Here is an 18,369-nt window from a genome sequence, read left to right on the forward strand (position 1 = left end):
TTGTTTAAAAGTTCGGAGGTTTTAGGTGAATGAAATGCATTTTTCAGGGTTTTTTTTTTTTTGAGGAAAACTAATGAAAAAGATTTAAAAATATTAACTTTTAACGATAAGGATAAAATAAAAGATAAAATGAATAGTATCATAATTAATTTTTTAATATAAAAATATGATTTTTCGTTAAAATAAATAGTGATTGAGGTTTTCGTTAAATTTTTAAAATTTTTTTTTTTAAAGTATTTAACATAATAAAGAGAGAGTAGAAAAGGCTGTGACTGTTACTGACTGCCACTCTTTGCTCTCTTTTCATCTTCTCTGTCCCTGCCTGTGTGTTTGGTGGCCAGAAGGAGGGTCCTTCTCATTTGCGGTTCCTATCGTATTTCTTATCCAAGTCAAGTTCTTGCAACTGGGTATTGCTTTATTTCTCTGAAAATTCTCACTTTTTGTTCTATCTTTCAAGGTTCATTTCTCTCTTTTGGGGCCAACAAAGTTCTTTTTTTTAAGGCAAGAGAAAAAGGTTGGTTTTTTCTTGTGGGTTTTCAATGGCGCCTGATCTCTGACTGTTTTTTGCAGAGATATAAGGTAAAGAGTAGGCAGTTTTGGAGAGGAAGGGAAAGATGGGGGAGAAGCCTGAAGTATTGGATGCTGTGTTGAAGGAAACTGTTGATTTGGTATGTAGATCTGAGAAATTTGAAGCCTTTTTTGGTTTGTTTATCTGGGTTTTTGGTTTTGTTTACTGGGTTTTTACCTTTCGTACGAACTCGGTGAGTGCAGGAAAATATACCCATTGAAGAGGTGTTTGAGAATCTGAGATGTAGCAAAGAGGGTCTCAGCAGTGAGGCTGCTGAGGAAAGACTCACCATTTTTGGGCACAACAAGCTTGAAGAAAAGCAGGTTAGTTTTTCATGCTTACAGCCCTTTTTTTCTTATTATTTTGTGTTTTTGAAGCTTACCCTTCTATGCTCACACAATTCCATGTTCTGGGTCTGTTTCAAACTTTCAGGAGAGCAAATTTTTGAAGTTTTTGGGTTTTATGTGGAATCCTCTCTCATGGGTTATGGAAGCTGCCGCTATAATGGCCATTGCTCTTGCAAATGGAGGGGTAACCGCTTGGCTCTTTCGGTCGCTGTTGTTATTTCTTTGCCGCTGCTTGTGCTTTTGTGTTCTTATCTTTTAGTTGATCTGTACCATGATTTTCTGTGTGCAGGGTAAGCCACCGGATTGGCAAGATTTTGTGGGTATTATGACCCTGCTCGTCATCAATTCCACAATCAGTTTCATTGAGGAAAACAATGCCGGTAATGCTGCAGCAGCACTCATGGCTCGTTTGGCTCCAAAAGCCAAGGTATCAGATTGGAAACTTGTTGTCTTTAGTTTTTATTAAGGTTGTAGGAGTACGTGTTATATTATGGAATTGAGTAATCCATAAATTTCACCTTAGTATAGTATCGATTCTGGATGCAGTGCAATCTGATGTGATTGTGTGCGCACAACTGTTAGTTTTCTGTTGTGATATATGTTTCAATTTCTTTGCCGGTTTCATTTCTGACAAAAAGAAATGTTTGAAAGGTCCTTCGAGATGGAAGGTGGAATGAACAAGATGCTTCGGTTCTAGTTCCTGGTGATATAATTAGTATTAAGCTTGGTGACATTGTTCCAGCCGATGCTCGTCTACTTGAAGGGGATCCTTTGAAAATTGACCAGGTTTGATCTGCAATTATAGCTGTCTTGTTTATCATGTTGAAGTTGACAATAATATGTAATGGCGAATCTTGGAAAAATTTGGCTGTTTCTGAAGTTTCCATTTTGGGCTTGCAGTCTGCACTTACAGGTGAATCCCTTGCCGTGACGAAAAGCCCTGGGGATGGTGTGTATTCTGGTTCTACTTGCAAACAAGGAGAGATTGAAGCAGTGGTCATTGCCACCGGTGTCCATACCTTCTTTGGAAAAGCTGCTCACCTTGTTGATAGCACGAATCAAGTGGGCCATTTCCAAAAGGCAGGGAGACTAGTATTTTTTTGGCTTTCTTTTATTTTGGGCTTTGTGGGCTGTGACTTTATTGATTCTGATTTCATTTCATTTTTTTAGGTCTTGACTGCAATTGGGAATTTCTGCATATGTTCCATTGCTGTGGGGATGGTAATAGAGATAATTGTCATGTACCCGATTCAAGACCGAAAATATCGTCCTGGAATTGATAACCTTCTTGTGCTTCTCATTGGTGGAATTCCAATTGCCATGCCGACAGTTCTGTCTGTGACAATGGCTATTGGGTCTCATAGATTATCACAGCAGGTTGGTTTGATTCCTTGTAATGCTACAGCGCTATGTGGTATAAGGTGTTTTGGAATGTGATTAGTTTTGTTAATAATGATTGCAGGGAGCTATTACAAAGAGAATGACAGCAATTGAAGAGATGGCAGGCATGGATGTTCTTTGCAGTGACAAGACTGGAACTCTGACATTGAATAAGCTTACTGTTGACAAAAATCTTATCGAGGTTGCTTATTTGTAATAAAATATTTTTTTTCCTCTATGAAAAAATCCTTGTTTAAATGCGTGATTGACCTTTAAATCTGTAGGTTTTTGCAAAAGGAGTGGATCCAGATGCTGTTGTGTTGATGGCAGCTCGAGCCTCCAGACTGGAGAATCAAGATGCAATAGATACTGCTATAGTTGGGATGCTTGCTGATCCTAAGGAGGTGATTACATCTTTATATTGGATTGTGCCCGTTTCCAAACATAGCTCCGAAGTTCTTTAGGCGTGTTTTACTGCATATTTTGAAGTTGAGTAGTTTCTGAAATATATTTGTTATACATGCATTATTATCTTTTAAAAATCCCATTTCTTTTGATTTTTGTTAAAAGGCACGTGCCGGAATTCAAGAAATACACTTCCTTCCTTTCAATCCTACTGATAAACGAACTGCATTGACTTATCTAGATCGTGATGGTAAAATGCATAGAGTTAGCAAAGGTGCACCAGAGCAGGTAAATTGCCTTCCACTTTATGTCGTTGTCCTCCCTTTGTTTTCAAGATTAAATACTAATTCCCAGATGCTTTTTTTTTAGATTTTGAATCTTGCACGCAATAAGTCAGACATCGAGCGCAGAGTTCATGCTGTTATTGATAAGTTTGCTGAGCGAGGTTTACGATCTCTTGCTGTAGCATACCAGGTAACTGAATCTCTAATCTTTATCTTGGGCTTGTGTTGTAGTTTAAAATTTTATTCTTATTTAAAGTCATTTCATTTGTTTTATGCAGGAAGTTCCAGAAGGAAGGAAAGAGAGTGCTGGAGCCCCGTGGCAATTTGTTGGTGTAATGCCACTCTTTGACCCACCTAGACATGACAGTGCAGAGACAATAAGGAGGGCGTTAAATCTTGGAGTGAATGTGAAGATGATTACTGGTATGTTTCTTTATAGTAGCCTTAGTTGGTTAAATTAGTGTTGTTTCTTCTTGTTGGATATCTGAAGAAGCATTAATAAATCTTTGCTGAATCTTTGACAAATCATGAGCAATCCAAGTCGTTGTTTTCACTTTTCAGTTAACATACTTTGGTCCTGATTTAGTTATGCCTTGATGTTCTGCATAATGTTGGACCATCCTTGGGTTGATATGTCATGGATACTGCAGCGTGTGCACACTTTACTTGATATGTGGTTATGGTGAAGCTGTTGTATTAACAGGTTAATGTGTTTTTGTTGTTTTAAGAGACATAGGTGTTGAAAGAAATGGGTAGAAGTTTGTTCTGTTAATTTTCATTAATAATGTTATTAACCGGAGTCTCTAATACTGCAAGCGTATAATTAGTTGTGTTCCCTGCCACCCTGCCTCCGAGTTCAATAAAAAAAAGTGATTGTATTTAGTTCTTTGTTTATGTTGCTGTCTTGCTCAAATTGTCAGGGGATCAACTGGCGATTGGAAAGGAAACTGGACGTCGCTTGGGGATGGGAACCAATATGTACCCTTCATCTGCTTTGCTAGGACAGGACAAGGATGAGTCAATTATTGCTTTACCGATTGACGAGCTGATAGAAAAAGCTGATGGCTTTGCTGGGGTTTTCCCAGGTATGCTCTTCCCTCACCATTCTTGGGGAAAGCTCACGCACGTACCATAGTATATGCTTGAGAAAATGTTTTCAGATTTTACTATTGGCTGCTAGAACATATCCAACTTAGAGTGACTGGGTTAATTTTGTTTTGGTACAGAGCACAAATACGAGATTGTGAAACGTTTGCAAGCTAGGAAACATATCTGTGGAATGACTGGTGATGGAGTCAATGATGCTCCTGCCCTCAAAAAAGCTGATATTGGTATAGCTGTTGCTGATGCAACAGATGCTGCTCGCAGTGCTTCTGATATTGTGCTTACTGAACCTGGCCTTAGTGTCATCATTAGTGCTGTTTTGACCAGTCGGGCAATCTTCCAGAGGATGAAAAATTACACAGTAAGCTTCTAAAGTGGCATATTATTCTTGTGATTAAGAGTCATTGTCCACCTCAGCAGTGAACTATATAAGTAACAAATTCTTGTTTATGGTTGGCAGATATATGCTGTTTCCATCACAATTCGTATTGTGGTAAGTTAATGGTTCTTTGGTTTGAATCGTTTGATTCATGTAGATGGCATCTTGCATAAAATTTTGAATTAAATTTCTTTTAGAGCATTCAATAGTATGGCCTCACTTTTCTGATTCTTTTTCATGACAGCTTGGTTTCATGTTGCTGGCTCTCCTATGGAAGTTTGACTTTCCACCTTTCATGGTGCTTATTATTGCGATCCTCAATGATGGTTTGTTCTTTCTTTTCCCTGTTCAAAATCTCTCTCTCTCTCTCTCTCTCTCTGTGTACGCATTTGTATAATTTTTGTTTTAGTTGAGTCCTGTTTTGTCTCTCGTTAGCACCATCTTTTATTGATATTTAGTCAATGTTGTTGCTGAAAACACATGCACTCTTCTATAGCCATTAAGTGTTTTCTTCCGCAGAATTTACTAATGGAATGACCTTTTAGGTACGATCATGACAATATCAAAGGACAGAGTCAAACCGTCTCCTCTGCCAGATAGCTGGAAGCTGGCCGAGATTTTTGCAACTGGAATTGTGCTCGGAGGCTACTTGGCAATAATGACTGTGATATTCTTTTGGGCAGCATACAAAACAGACTTCTTCCCAGTAAGATTCTGTCTTGTTCGGGCATAAAATGCTCTGGTTGTTGCTGATGTATCACTTGTAGTCATAAAATGTGCATTCGTGGGGCTAATTTGCTTATGCTGCTGCTACTTGTCATCTTTTGTTAACGGTTAATTAATATCCAGCCACTAATTGTTTCAGAGAACATTTGGGGTATCAACCCTTAAGAAAACAGCGAATGATGACTTTCGGAAACTTGCCTCTGCTATATATCTACAAGTGAGCATTATTAGCCAGGCCCTCATATTTGTCACACGGTCTCGAAGTTGGTCGTTTATTGAGCGACCTGGATTGTTGCTTATGGTGGCCTTTATAATAGCTCAGCTGGTGAGCCACTTTTCCCAGTCATCTCGTTTTATATTCATTTTGAGGGGAAACTGAATTTCTTACCTTCTATTTTTTGAGCAGATAGCCACCTTGATTGCAGTCTATGCAAATTGGAGTTTTGCTGCCATTAAGGGGATCGGATGGGGTTGGGCCGGGGTGATATGGCTTTATAATATTGTCACATATATCCCTCTGGATATCATAAAATTCATGATACGCTATGCTCTGAGCGGGAAGGCGTGGGATCTACTGATTGAACAGAGGGTACGTTATTGACTCCGGATTGCTTACCCAGTTTTACTTGATCAGGGAGTTTCTTGTTAACTGTTTATTGAGGGGTTCTTTGTTTTTTTTTGTTTCTAGGTTGCTTTCACAAGGCAAAAGGACTTTGGAAAGGAACAACGTGAGCTTCAATGGGCGCACGCACAAAGGACATTGCACGGGTTGCAGCCACCGGACACCAAGATGTTTACAGAACGAACACATTTCACAGAACTCAATCAGATCGCCGAAGAGGCCAAAAGAAGAGCTGAGATTGCAAGGTGAGCTGCAAACTTTCTTTTCAGCATGAGATTTTAGTCTCTTCATGTTGCGTTGGTTCTCTAACCGAGACTCCTGCCGTCTTGTAGGTTGAGGGAACTCACTACACTGAAAGGTCACGTCGAATCCGTGGTGAGATTGAAGGGGCTCGACATCGACACAATTCAGCAATCATACACAGTTTAAGACAGATATAATGTATTTACCTATTTATATACTGTATAAGATGATTGTGTGCTGGGAGTAAAGACGTGTACTTGGCATGTTGTGAGTAACCTCCTAGTACACAGTCGTTTTAAATTTGCTACTCTGCTTTTCGGTTTTTGGCATGTAAAATGAGTGCTGCGGTCAGCTGTTTTCTTCCTTTTTCTTCACTCTAACCCTCTTCCTTGTGATTAAGAGAGGACGCAAATAAAATTTTCTCCATTAATCAGAACCGTTCATTCGATGTTTCGGTAGCCCCACAAGTTACCTAGCTTTGTGGTTTGTTCTACCCTGGTTTTATGATTAGGTTACACAAATCGGTCTCTTGAAATGCGTCAAGAGCTTGTTTACTTACCTGGAATAAGGAAAAAGTCAATTCTAGTAAAAATTAGAGTAACATTTCAACTATAGTATAATCAATCCTAGTTATGCACATATTAGATAGGATTGTAATGTGGACTGCACATGTTTTTTGACTACATGTGTTAGAAAACACCAGGTGGTCGTGGATTAGAATAATTTTGATTCTTTTGATACTCATTCCAAGTAAGTAAATATGCTATTATAAAATTGACGATGGTTTTATTTTTCACTTGTGTAATTTAGAAATCTGTTAGAAATATACATTCTCATCTAGGTTTGCATCAAATCTCACGTTCATTTGATTTCTGCACTACAACTTGAAGGGCATTGTTGTCCCCATCACCTTTGTACTTGTACCACTTTGCACACACTAAAAAGTTTCCCAAACTAATGGCTCCAAGAGCAGCAATCAAGTAATAGTACTAATCCAGCCTCCCCTTGTTGAGATCTTCCGGCAGCCAATTCCCTGTCCCGGCCCCCTCAGTAGTCCGGTGAACTATGACAATTAACGCACTACTCAAGTAACTAGAACCAGCCAGTCCACAAAAGTAGATAGACCCTCCAATGCTTCTCATGTTTTCCGGGACTTGCTTGTAGTAGAACTCGACTTGGCCAACTGAGGTGAACGCTTCAGCAAGCCCCGTTAGTGTGAGCTGAGGGACCAGCCAAAAGCCGGACATGGATGAAATGTCACCCCTTGTCTGGATTCCTGGAATTGGTTTTGTTAGCGCTATAGTCCTTCGGTGTCCTTCTACAGATCCAGATACTAGCATGGCGATCACAGAGAGAAAAATGCCGATTCCAATTCTTTGCAGCAATGTGATGCCACCTTCTTTTCCCGTGAGCCTTTGGAGGAATGGGACAAGAAGGCGGTCGTAGATTGGTATCCATATGCTCATGGCCAGCATCAGGAAGACTGTGTAGGATGCAGCCGGGATTTGGAAGCTGGTTTTTCCGAGGCTTCGACTGGATTGAAGAGCTTGGAAGACAACAAAGGTTTGCTGCTGGACATGGGAATATGGAATACGAGGGCTGCTGCCCATATTGGTAACACTCTCAGCAGGCATTTCACTTCTTCCACTTGCTGCATGCTGCAAAGTCTCCACGGATCAGCTGCCGATCCATCCGGGTTCATTTTGTCTTCCGGCGTAAGAATTGCTGCCTTGTCAAGGCATCTGAGAAGTGACAATAAGATTCTTAAGAACTTACCTACACCTGGGATACTACCTCGTGGATTTCACATTTGAAATCCTTCGAGTCAAACTCAAAGACTTCAAAGAGTTTATGGACCGCCAACTAAAACCGCCTCTTCGAATTGATTCAAAGAGTTACCAATTTGAAATCCAAGAGCGTGCTCAAAACCGAAACCCCTAGAAGGCAATCAAAGAACATGATAAAAATGTATGTATATGCAGAAATTCTTTGTGCATGCACATGACGTCCGTTCTTTAATCTGTTCCAGATATGTGCATTATCTTTAACTTTGTATTTTAATCCAATCACCCGTTGCCAAGAAAAGTTAACAGTGCGCGATTAACTTAGAATAACACCACAATTAATGTCATTCCAGGCGTACTTAAGTTTCTTTCTTTCAAAAAGAAGGCATATAAAGTGCATGAAGTTATAACTAATTTACCTGAATTGATTTGTGTAAGGAAGCTTGGAGTTGATTGAATTGGGAGGCATGTACACATACATGGAGAGCCATGGCTGCTCTGGCTCTTTAGCCTTCAAGTGCCTTTTCGCAAGGAAACCGCCACGACCTGTGCTACACTCTTCATTGGACTACCAGAGGCATTCACTTTCACGTAGATTTTTGATCCCATGAAGAAGAGAACACATGATATCAACATTAAAATGGCTGGAATACCAAACCCTAGACCCCAACTTACATTTGACTGGACATATAAAATGAGGGTCAATGCTATCATCTGTGCGAAAGTGAAGGTGAACATGTACCAGTTGAAGAAGCAGTTGATTCCTCGTTTTCCGGACTCCGTTTTCGGGTCGAATTGGTCTGCCCCAAATGCCAAGTTACATGGCCTGATGCCTGCAGCTCCTACTGTTAGCATCCCAAAACCAGTTAGTAAAAATGCCATTTGACCAACTGTTGGCCCTTTACATGTTCCTCTCTCTTCTTGTTTGCACTGAGGAGGATGCAAGTTCTTGAATACTGCAGTAAAGTCCATCAGCAGCAGTCCCTAGATAAAGCAGCAAATTAATCATAGGATTAAGACACACACACACATATTGAGCTAATGAGTTATAAGGGGTCATGATGAGGTAAGAAACTTTGGAAGTGAAAATGAATCAAAGCTTATTTTTCGGGGAAATATGAACAAAAAAAATTAGTTACCAACTTTTAATCAAATATATAATCGGATGGATGTTAAACAGACAACAAGAGACACTAAAATATGGTTTAGAAACGGCTTATTGCTTAATTGTGTGTATGTTTTTGGAATTTTCATATGTTGAGCGTTGAAAATGAACCAAAGTAGCAAATAATAGTTTTGTAAGTGCCATAAAGGAAGTGATATCCGAATATCTCAGCATTTTATAATGATTGAGATAATTAAGTGTTGGAAATGCAAGCTCCGAGCGTTAAAATACATTTGGAGCCAAATAGTCAAAAAGGTAAGAAACCTTGAAATAGAAATTAATCAAAGCTTAATTTTTGAGAAAATATGCACTAATAGAACCGCTACAAACGTTTAATATAACTAGAATTAGATGGACGCTAAATAGACAATAAAAAGGCACTCAACGTTGGTTTATAATAGACTATTTAATATCTATTTGTGCATATTTCCCTAATATTTGTATGTTGGACAACGAAAATGAATCAAAGTAAAAATTGGTAGTTTTATAAATACCATAAAAGAAACGATCGACGAAAATCCCAACATCTTGTAACGACCGAAATAAGTGTCGGTAACGAAAGCTCCGAGCAAGGTTGCAAAGTTGGTGGTGCCACTGAAGATAGTAATAAGAGTTGCAGCTGTAATTCTCTTCAGGTTGAATACACTAGTAAGATAGACCAAGAGGTTGGCCAAGGTCCCAATGGCTCCTAGCTACTCAAATGTTTCATTTCCTGGAATTTTATGCAGATGGATTGCTCAAAAATAAGTGAAAAAAAAGAAGATAAATTCATGATTAAACAGAAGAGAAAAGGAAATTAATCTGATGGGAAGAGCATGAAACAAAAAGAGAGCAAAAAGTTGCACTCACCTATGACAAATGGCATTGCTTTCCATCCTCTGTATATAATTGGTTCTTCACCTGTAGAACCTCTCTTATTCTTCTCCAGGCTATCTATCTCATTGTTTTCCATGATTGCTCTCATGTTTTAAGAAAAAAGGAATCAAAACGAACTATATAATGGGGGAAGAAAACTTGACTACGTCATTCACATAGCACTTCTCATCATATTAAGAGACTTCTCACCGTATTAAGAGATTTAGTGTATTTGGTCTCATCCGACACTACGCTAGTCTCATTCGAGCTAGAACTACACTAGTCGAGCAGCTCTACCACATGCAGCCGAGCTACCTATCACGACTAGTTTGTATTTTACCGGATTAATCGATTGAGTAAGTGTCCTGTCTGTCTTTGGCAGTTATCCCGATTTGAGCAGTATTTACATATGCTTTCTGAGATTTGTTGGACCAACAAGTCGTTATGTGACTCTAAGTCCACTAGCTAATCTATATATGGTATGGTTAAATCGAATATTAGTCTCAAAATTAAATCTTGAAAGAAAGAAACTTCTATAAATATCATACACAATGTATATGTAATGCTGGATTATTGCTACATCTAATCCCTTAATTTTTCTTCCTGTGTTGTTGAAATCGGTTAACTTTGAATAAAGAATATTGCGATGCCAAACTTTTATTTTCACATGCGATATAGTAAATCCCCTCAAAAAGGAAAATAGAAGATGTAGTACGAGAAGGCTCATTCCAGTGGTTTCTACTAATCCTTGGCTTCAACCCCATCGTGTACCGTTGCAGGAAAGAGTGTTGAGAGTTGTCCCACATCGGTGAGGGATAATGTTTGCTATGTGCTTATATGGTCTTGGACTACTCCCCATATTACCAATTGATTTTATGGTGGAACCTCAATTTCATAAAAAAGTAGAACCCAACAAGATTCGACAAAGTTAGGAAAAGAAAAAAAAAAAGCTTAGTTGAGGAGAAGTTGCTTACGTTTTGATGAATGCATACATTGGAATTTCCTACAATTTCAATGATAAAAGGTAAGGAAATTTTATAAACATCTCCCAAACCAAGATCTTATTTTTTATTTTTAGTCATTCCTTCCACGGTAATTACGGGTTCGTGTGATAGTTTCTTCGTAATTTTTTCAATGTGTTCTTAGTGTAACACTGTATGCAGCCACTTAGTACTACGGTCTAGTGATATTCTTCTTTACTTGTAAGTGAGAGGTCTTAGGTTTGATTATCGCCAAAGACAAATTTGAACCACAACACTGCATGCAGACCTCTACAGATAGGGCCGACCCCTATAAGAGGCTGCCGTATACCGCGGCTGTATGCTAGAATTTCACGACAAGGATTGTGGGCGCAGGAGGCACCGACTCACTGTCACTGATCATGAAACCCCAAGAGTACTTAGACCCTGTAGTAGTGACACTTTGGTGTTTCACTAGTCTTCTGTTTTATTGGGTGCAAGCAATTGTCTGTAACCCTAATTTCAATTTATCGTACTTGTTTCCAACCCTATAACCCTAATTGTAAATGATAGTAAAATAGAAGGGAAGCTAGCTGCAATTGTACTATCATGATTGGAAATTAATGTCTTGGTTTACATTACAAAACATCTAACAATCCATTAAACCACTATTTTTGCGATGATCTTGTTGACCCTAAAAACTATTACATGGCTCGCAGGTCGAGTACAAAGAGGTAACTATGTCTTTTTCATTCAACAACTTAGAATATATTGCCTGACAGATCTACTATTTAATTCTTGAGTTGATTGAACATGATAAATATCTGCGAAAAAAATAAATGAAAGTGTCATCTTTGTTCTTTTGACTCTCCATCTCTCTTGGGGTGCAATCGTGCATGTTGAATTGAAAATTCTGATCCCGACCAAAAAATTCCAATTGAAAAATTTCTAAATCCGAATATTTCGAAATAATAAAGATGGAAATTAACTGACTGTATCTAGAGATTACGAAAATTTCAAATTTCTCTCTTATCCAATAATTCAAGCTTATTATGATTTGATAAGTCATAAGTGCAGCCTGCAAAGAATATTCAAGGCATAAAGATGAGAATGTAGCGGGAAACATCAAACAATATTGGAATTGTGCAGATGTTTTTAATTGAAAAAAATAGTTTGAAACTAGTGAGCTGCCAATTTAGTCCCTGAATTATCACCTGAGTCTGAGTGAAATTAGGTCTCTAAACTATTTTTTTAAGAAAAACCAGTCATTGATTTATAAAAATCTACTAATCACATCCCTAATATTATATTCGAAGCTACTATATTCAAATTTTCGTCAATTTAAGTCACGTTACTTGCATGTTATACACATTGAAGGGTAGATTGATAATGTTATCATAAAGAAATAGTGCATTGAGTTGCCTTTGGAGCGTAAATTATACATTAAATTCGCAACCTGTATGAAATGGTAGGGGTTTATAGGTGAGAAAAGGACGATACTGCACTCTAAAGTGTGTCAAATGATTTAAGTTGAAAAATTGGATAAAATAGCTTTGATTATAATAGTAGGGATGAAATTAGCAATTTGTAATGAATTTAGAGACTTATTTTACTAAAAAAATAATTCAGGGACCTAATTTTCACGGAGGTGATAGTTCATGGACTAAATCAGCACTTCACAATTTTTTTTTATTCATCAATATATTTATACTAAGAGGCTGAAGGAATAAATTGGCTGCAAACTCGCGATTACGAGATTCGAACTAAAGACTTCTTACTTACAATGAAGAAGAATATCATATACTATAATACTAAGTGACTTAAAAGTTAAAACCACAAAATTTTCATTGGAATTGGAGAGCTTGTTCCGATTCTCTTCTATTCGTTTAAATGGAAAAATTAGAAAGAAAATTGTTTCTTTCAACAAATTCTAATATTATAAGAATAGAAAAGCAGTGGGATAAATATTTAAACTAAATTTTGTAAAACAATTGATGTGGACGTTGATGATTAGATTATTACTTAAGTGTTGATTAACGTGTTTATTTTATATTAGTAATACATCATTTTATTTGCAAATTTAGTTTAAAATTTTGGTGCATGTAGTATTACCCTTTTATTTTGATCTTCATATCCTATATGTTTGTTAGTGGTTACGTAGAAGATACTTTTAGGATCCGTTAGGAAAATGATTTTAGGAGGGCAAAATCATTTTTGTGAGTTCATGGAATCACTTACGTACAAGCACATGGTAGATAATTCTTTCCAAAAATAATTCTATCGATGACTCTTCTCGAGTCGTTTCCGAATAGGCCTTTAATGCTACAATCTTTAATTATGCGAATCTAGAATCTTAATTATCAGAAAGTTCCTCACAATATGCTCATATTTGATCATCATACTGCTGAAGAAGTGGATCCCACATCAACCGTACGATAAAATGCGAGTTTTCATCTCTAATATTATCGAGATCAATAAAATCTAACACCTAATAATAATAGATTAATTTGGTGATGAACCGTGCTCACCATACAAAATTTGTCACCTACCACTTCAACTAACTCTAGATTTTGAACTTTAATGATAATATTTCGATGTAGATGTTGAATTCTCATATCCTTTCGATTTTCTAAAAGGAAAACTAATGAAAAAGGCTTGAAAACTTTGAGCTTTAACGATAAAGACAAAATAAAGAATAAAGTGAATATTACCAGATTTGATTTTTTAGTATAAAAATATGATTTTTCGTTAAATTGAACAGTACCTACCGTGAACTTTTCGTTAAAACTCCATTTTCTAAAACCATAGGGATGAGTGACATTGGTCAACTGTTGCGTCATGCAATATGGTTTCCCTTTCTTTTTGTTAGCCAGATATTTATAAATAATATATATATATATATGTATATTTGTAGCTTGAATTATTAGTCCATATTTCCCACTTGTGGTATATGTGCACTGGATGATCGGCATTGAGCTTTCATTTTCTTCAAAAATGGAGTTGCTCTCTTGGTTTGCGTTTTGGACTTGGAGATGGAGACAGCTTAATTATTTGATCTCTTGTGATTCTGATCAACCTCATTATACCAAAACAGCAAACACGTGTTGCAATTGTAAAATTTTCTTTTGGTATACTGTAAGAAATTTTTGCGTGCAACCAAATTCATGCTCCTTTAAAATAACCGTACATAAGAGGAGTAAAGTAAAATTGTAACAGAAAAAATTTTGCACTTGTTTCTTGCATGATTTCCCTAATCGAGACCACGATTTTGTAGCTAGCTGGCTACGTTTGATCTTAGTCTATCAAACAAGATGTTTCTCAGATTGCATATTCTCCATCCCAATTTCTGAGGCACTTCCACCACTTCCTTTGTACTTAAACCACCTAGCAAGTACTACGAAATAGACAAGATTCAAAACCTCCAATACAACCACCACATAATAAAAGTAATCCAATCTCCCCTTGTTAAGATCTTCAGGCAGCCAATCACTGGTATGGTGAACTATGGACACCAAAAAACTACTCAGGTAATTGGACATTGCCATCCCTACAAACAAAAATGAACCCCCAATGCTTCTCATGTTTTCTGGGAATTGCTTGTAATAAAACTCCACTTGGCCAATTACTGTGCAAGCCTCAGAAAGTCCGATTAGTGACAACTGAGGGACGAACCAAAATCCGGACATCGAAGAAATTGCACCCCTTCTTTCCTCCATTCCAATGGGATTAGAGAGAGCCAAGCTTCTTCTCTTCTCTTCAACTAGGCCAGACACTAGCATGGTTATTATAGCAAGAACCATGCCAATGCCCATCTTTTGTAGTACTGTGATGCCCCCTTCTTTTCCTGTAATTTTTCTCAATTTTGGGACTAAGAGTCTGTCATAGATTGGTATCCAGAGTGTGAGGGCAAGCATGGTGAATATTGTGTAAGACGCAGCGGGGATCTTGAAGCCGGTGTTGCCAAGGTGCCTGTCGGATTGCAGTGCTTGGAAGACTGTATAAGTTTGTTGTTGCACATGGGTAACATAGTATATAACTTGTGAGATCCAAATGGGAACCACTCTCACCAAGCACTTAATTTCTTCCACTTGCTGCATACTGCAAAGTCCCCATGGATTTGCTGCTGACCCATCCGGGTTGATTTTGTCTTCATTGGTCATGATTGCAGCTTTGTTAAGGATTCTGGAAAATTAGTAGTGTTAACTTTTTGGTTAGTCAAATATGTCAATTATGAATTGGTTTGACTATGGGGCTGATCCAGATAAAGACTTTATGATGAGGCTGATGCTGATTCAATTATTGTATCAAATCATTGTCTTGTCTTGGTTGACAGGCCGAGTTGTAAAGGAAAGGATTGATTGCTACAGATATCAATCTACAATACTTAAGGGATTGTTGATATTATCAAATACAAAGTGAATATCAACAATGTATTTGGTACTGTAAATTCACAAACTTTACTAAAAATTTTCAAGTAAAAATTAAAAGGGAACAAGACATTCTAATCAAGAGGAAATCTAAAGCAACTAATGAGTCATTATAGTTAAGTTACCTGAATTGATCAGTGTAAGGAATCTTGGAGTTGATAGAGCTTTTCGGGACGTAGTTAAAAAGTGAAATCCCTGGTTGCTCCGGTAATTGCAGTCCTCTCTTCTTGACTGCAGCAACTGTGACCCTCACTGCAGTTGTGAATGGACTACCATCTGGTTTCACTATCATATAAATTTTTGTACCCATGAAGAATAGTGCACATGACAAGAACATGAGAAACGTAGGAATTCCCAACCCCCAAGCCCAGCTCACGTTCGATTGCACGTAGACGATGATTGTCAAAGAAACCATCATGGCAAAAGTGAAGGTGAAGTAGTACCAGTTGAAAAAGCTGTTGGTAGCCTTCTTCCCTGATTCAGTATTGGGATCAAATTGGTCTGCACCAAAGGCTAAGTTACAAGGCCTAATGCCACCAGCTCCGACAACTAGTAGACCGAGTCCGCTTAGTAAAAACGCCATTTGCCATGGTGTTGGACCAATGCATGGGCCACTTTTTCCATCTGCTTCACAGCTTGGAGGATGCAGATTTGCAACCGCCGCTGTTAGGGTTAGTATGAGCATCCCCTACAGAAAATAATCCGTTGCGACGAAAAAACAATCAGACGTAGTTCTAGTTGCAATTTTTTCATGTAATGGAAATTAGTGCAACCAGAATTATACCAAGAAGGAAGCAACTGAAGCAAATCCGAGGGTTTTGTAGCGGCCGAAATAGGTGTCACTGAGGAAGGCTCCCGGCAAGGTGGCAAAGTTGGTGGTGCCATTGAAGACATTGACAAGAGTTGTAGCTGTGATGCTTTTCATGTTGAACACTGTGGTCAGATAGACCAAAAGGTTCGATGAAGTTCCTATGGTTCCTAGCTTCTCAAAGGTTTCATTTCCTGCAATTTAATTTTTACATATTGAGCACTTACGAAAAAAATCTTCAACAAAACAAAAAAAAAAACGGAAATTAATTAATTCACTACTATTTCTTATACCTATAACAAAGGGCATGGCTTTGATGCCACGGTACTTGATCTCAGACTCATCTTTTGTAACAGCCTCCTCGTAATTCTTCGCCATTCTACTTGCAACTTTAAGCACTTTCTCTCCCTCCTCTCTTTGTACAGCTACTGGCCGTCACTTCTGCAATTTTGGGTTCAGGCAACGGTTTTTCTCCGTTGCCTATTTTATTTTGTATAAAAATCGAAGTATTGGCAGGTGATAACTATCGTTAGAGAACGACTAAATCTGCTAAATAAATTGATAGATTTCTGAATGAGCTTCCACATATTTAAACTCTCCTTCTTGATAGGAGGAGGATGAGTCATCACTCTGCCCTCTCTCAATTATTATATTTGTCAGGTTCTTACATTTTTTGGTCGGTTAACAACTGGACCATGGATGCATTATAGAGTAGCCAATCTTGACTCTACTGCCGCAATTGTGAGAGGATGTAAAGATTGTCTACAAGTGATCCAGGTCATTGGGTTAAAATGGTTTACTTATTAGGCTTAAAAATTCGTCATTCATGAAAGGACATGTGAGTGAAGATCGTTTCACATCAGAGAGTTAACAAATTAATCTTGCAAAAGCTTATAACTAATAAAGAGTTGAGTCACTTACCCTATTACCAATTAATTTTTGAGGCGAGACCTTAACTTATTTAAGCAAGTATTATTTGTAAGGGCGATGACGTTGAGAATTTGAACTCTGTTCTGGTGTGCTTGATTTCCAGCCTTTCGTTTTTCTCTGTCTGCTCATGTGAATGCGTCCTTACAGATTAATGTGTGAATTCTCAACCAAGCTCATTGCAGGAAGAAGCCAAACTCAGGTCACTCTCAGTCACACTCTTGTCAATTTGTATGATTCATGTGTAACAGTTAACATGTATTTTCTTGTATGTTCAATGAAGTAGAAAAGCATGAAGAGAAAAGATTTATGTTTCTACGAGGAAAAATAATATGCGTTACGAAAAGGTTTTGCGATTTTTAACTCAATCTCTTTGACAACAGATTTTTACTTAAACCTTACGCAGAAATATGAGTCGACTTTCATTGTAGTTGGTGTTGACCTGAGTAATGTAATAATTACGTGTAAATAGGATTTGTTTCCTACAACGACTTATTTTCTTTTTGAATTAGGTTATATGATTTATTACACTCTTTTCTTACAAGTTTTTTACCTAAAGAAAGAATAATACATACTAGAAAATCAGCAGGCCCATTAAGCGGCAAGGGCAGCTAGCTGACCCTACCAACTTTGCTGAATTTTTATGGATGATTTGAATGCTGCTCTTTTAAAGGTTGGAAATATCATTCGTACATACTCCTTCAACCGCTTGATAAAATCCTTCATAGAGGAGTTGTTCTTTCTTATTATTATTTTTAAAAAATATTACCTGGTCAGAACGACATCATCTTAGGTTAGGTTACTTTATATAAAAAATCAAACGGACAATCATTAGTTAAAATAAAAATACAAAAGTAGACATGTAGGCTGCAGCAAACCCCAAATTCAATTTCAAGTTCAATTCTCAAGAGAGTAGGATTCTTTTCTCTTTTTTTTTTTCCTTTCTCTTTCCTCTCTTCCGATTTGAATGGTTACGATTAAGCCACATCAACATCTAATATTAATTATTTTTTTTATAGAAATATAAAGACAAAATAGAGAATGTAAGAGGAGGAGATGAAAAGAGAACGGAGTAGGGTGGTAAGAGTTTCGGCATTGGCAATTGAGTTAATTTGGTGGGATTGGGATTTGAGAATGCACTATGATTCTCTCCCTTCCTCTCTTACATTGTCTATTTTATCTTTGTATTTCTATAAAAATGATGACGTGGTTTAATTGTGACCATTCAAATAAGAGAGAAGGGGAGGGAAGGAAAAAAAAGAGAAGAAAGAATCGTACTCCTTGAAAGGGACACAATAAGAAGCGTGCATATATATTCAATACACTCTTATCTGAAGCCTTGAAACTTCTATCCACCCACCCCACACTTGAATATAATAACAAATT

General features: G+C 37.5%; 2 protein-coding genes and 1 pseudogene across 2 annotated transcripts; 1 reads left to right on the forward strand and 2 right to left on the reverse strand.

Annotated features, from left to right (window-relative positions):
• Nucleotides 1-270: 270 nt before the first annotated feature.
• LOC137712705 (ATPase 11, plasma membrane-type-like) lies at nt 271-6,495 on the forward strand. The gene is made up of 22 exons (XM_068451838.1): nt 271-407; nt 571-668; nt 772-891; nt 1,001-1,099; nt 1,205-1,342; nt 1,567-1,701; nt 1,816-1,995; nt 2,086-2,292; nt 2,378-2,497; nt 2,580-2,699; nt 2,866-2,988; nt 3,070-3,174; nt 3,263-3,407; nt 3,905-4,069; nt 4,211-4,449; nt 4,549-4,581; nt 4,712-4,793; nt 5,013-5,173; nt 5,333-5,518; nt 5,600-5,782; nt 5,882-6,060; nt 6,148-6,495. Exons 2-22 carry the CDS (start codon nt 615-617, stop codon nt 6,242-6,244), a joined length of 2,871 nt encoding a protein of 956 aa, XP_068307939.1. The 5' UTR covers nt 271-407; nt 571-614; the 3' UTR covers nt 6,245-6,495.
• A 105-nt stretch (nt 6,496-6,600) lies between these two features.
• On the reverse strand, nt 6,601-9,971 carry LOC137712706 (protein NRT1/ PTR FAMILY 2.11-like; annotated as a pseudogene).
• Nucleotides 9,972-13,930: 3,959 nt separating this feature from the next.
• LOC137712677 (protein NRT1/ PTR FAMILY 2.11-like) lies at nt 13,931-16,642 on the reverse strand. Its single transcript, XM_068451807.1, has 4 exons — nt 16,350-16,642; nt 16,033-16,250; nt 15,374-15,936; nt 13,931-15,003 (listed from the first exon to the last, which is right to left on the reverse strand). The coding sequence occupies exons 1-4, from the start codon at nt 16,432-16,434 to the stop codon at nt 14,124-14,126; spliced, it is 1,746 nt and encodes a 581-aa protein (XP_068307908.1). The 5' UTR covers nt 16,435-16,642; the 3' UTR covers nt 13,931-14,123.
• Nucleotides 16,643-18,369: the final 1,727 nt, after the last annotated feature.

This window comes from Pyrus communis, chromosome 13, assembly GCF_963583255.1.
Source record: "Pyrus communis chromosome 13, drPyrComm1.1, whole genome shotgun sequence".
NCBI classification, from domain to species: Eukaryota; Viridiplantae; Streptophyta; class Magnoliopsida; order Rosales; family Rosaceae; genus Pyrus; species Pyrus communis.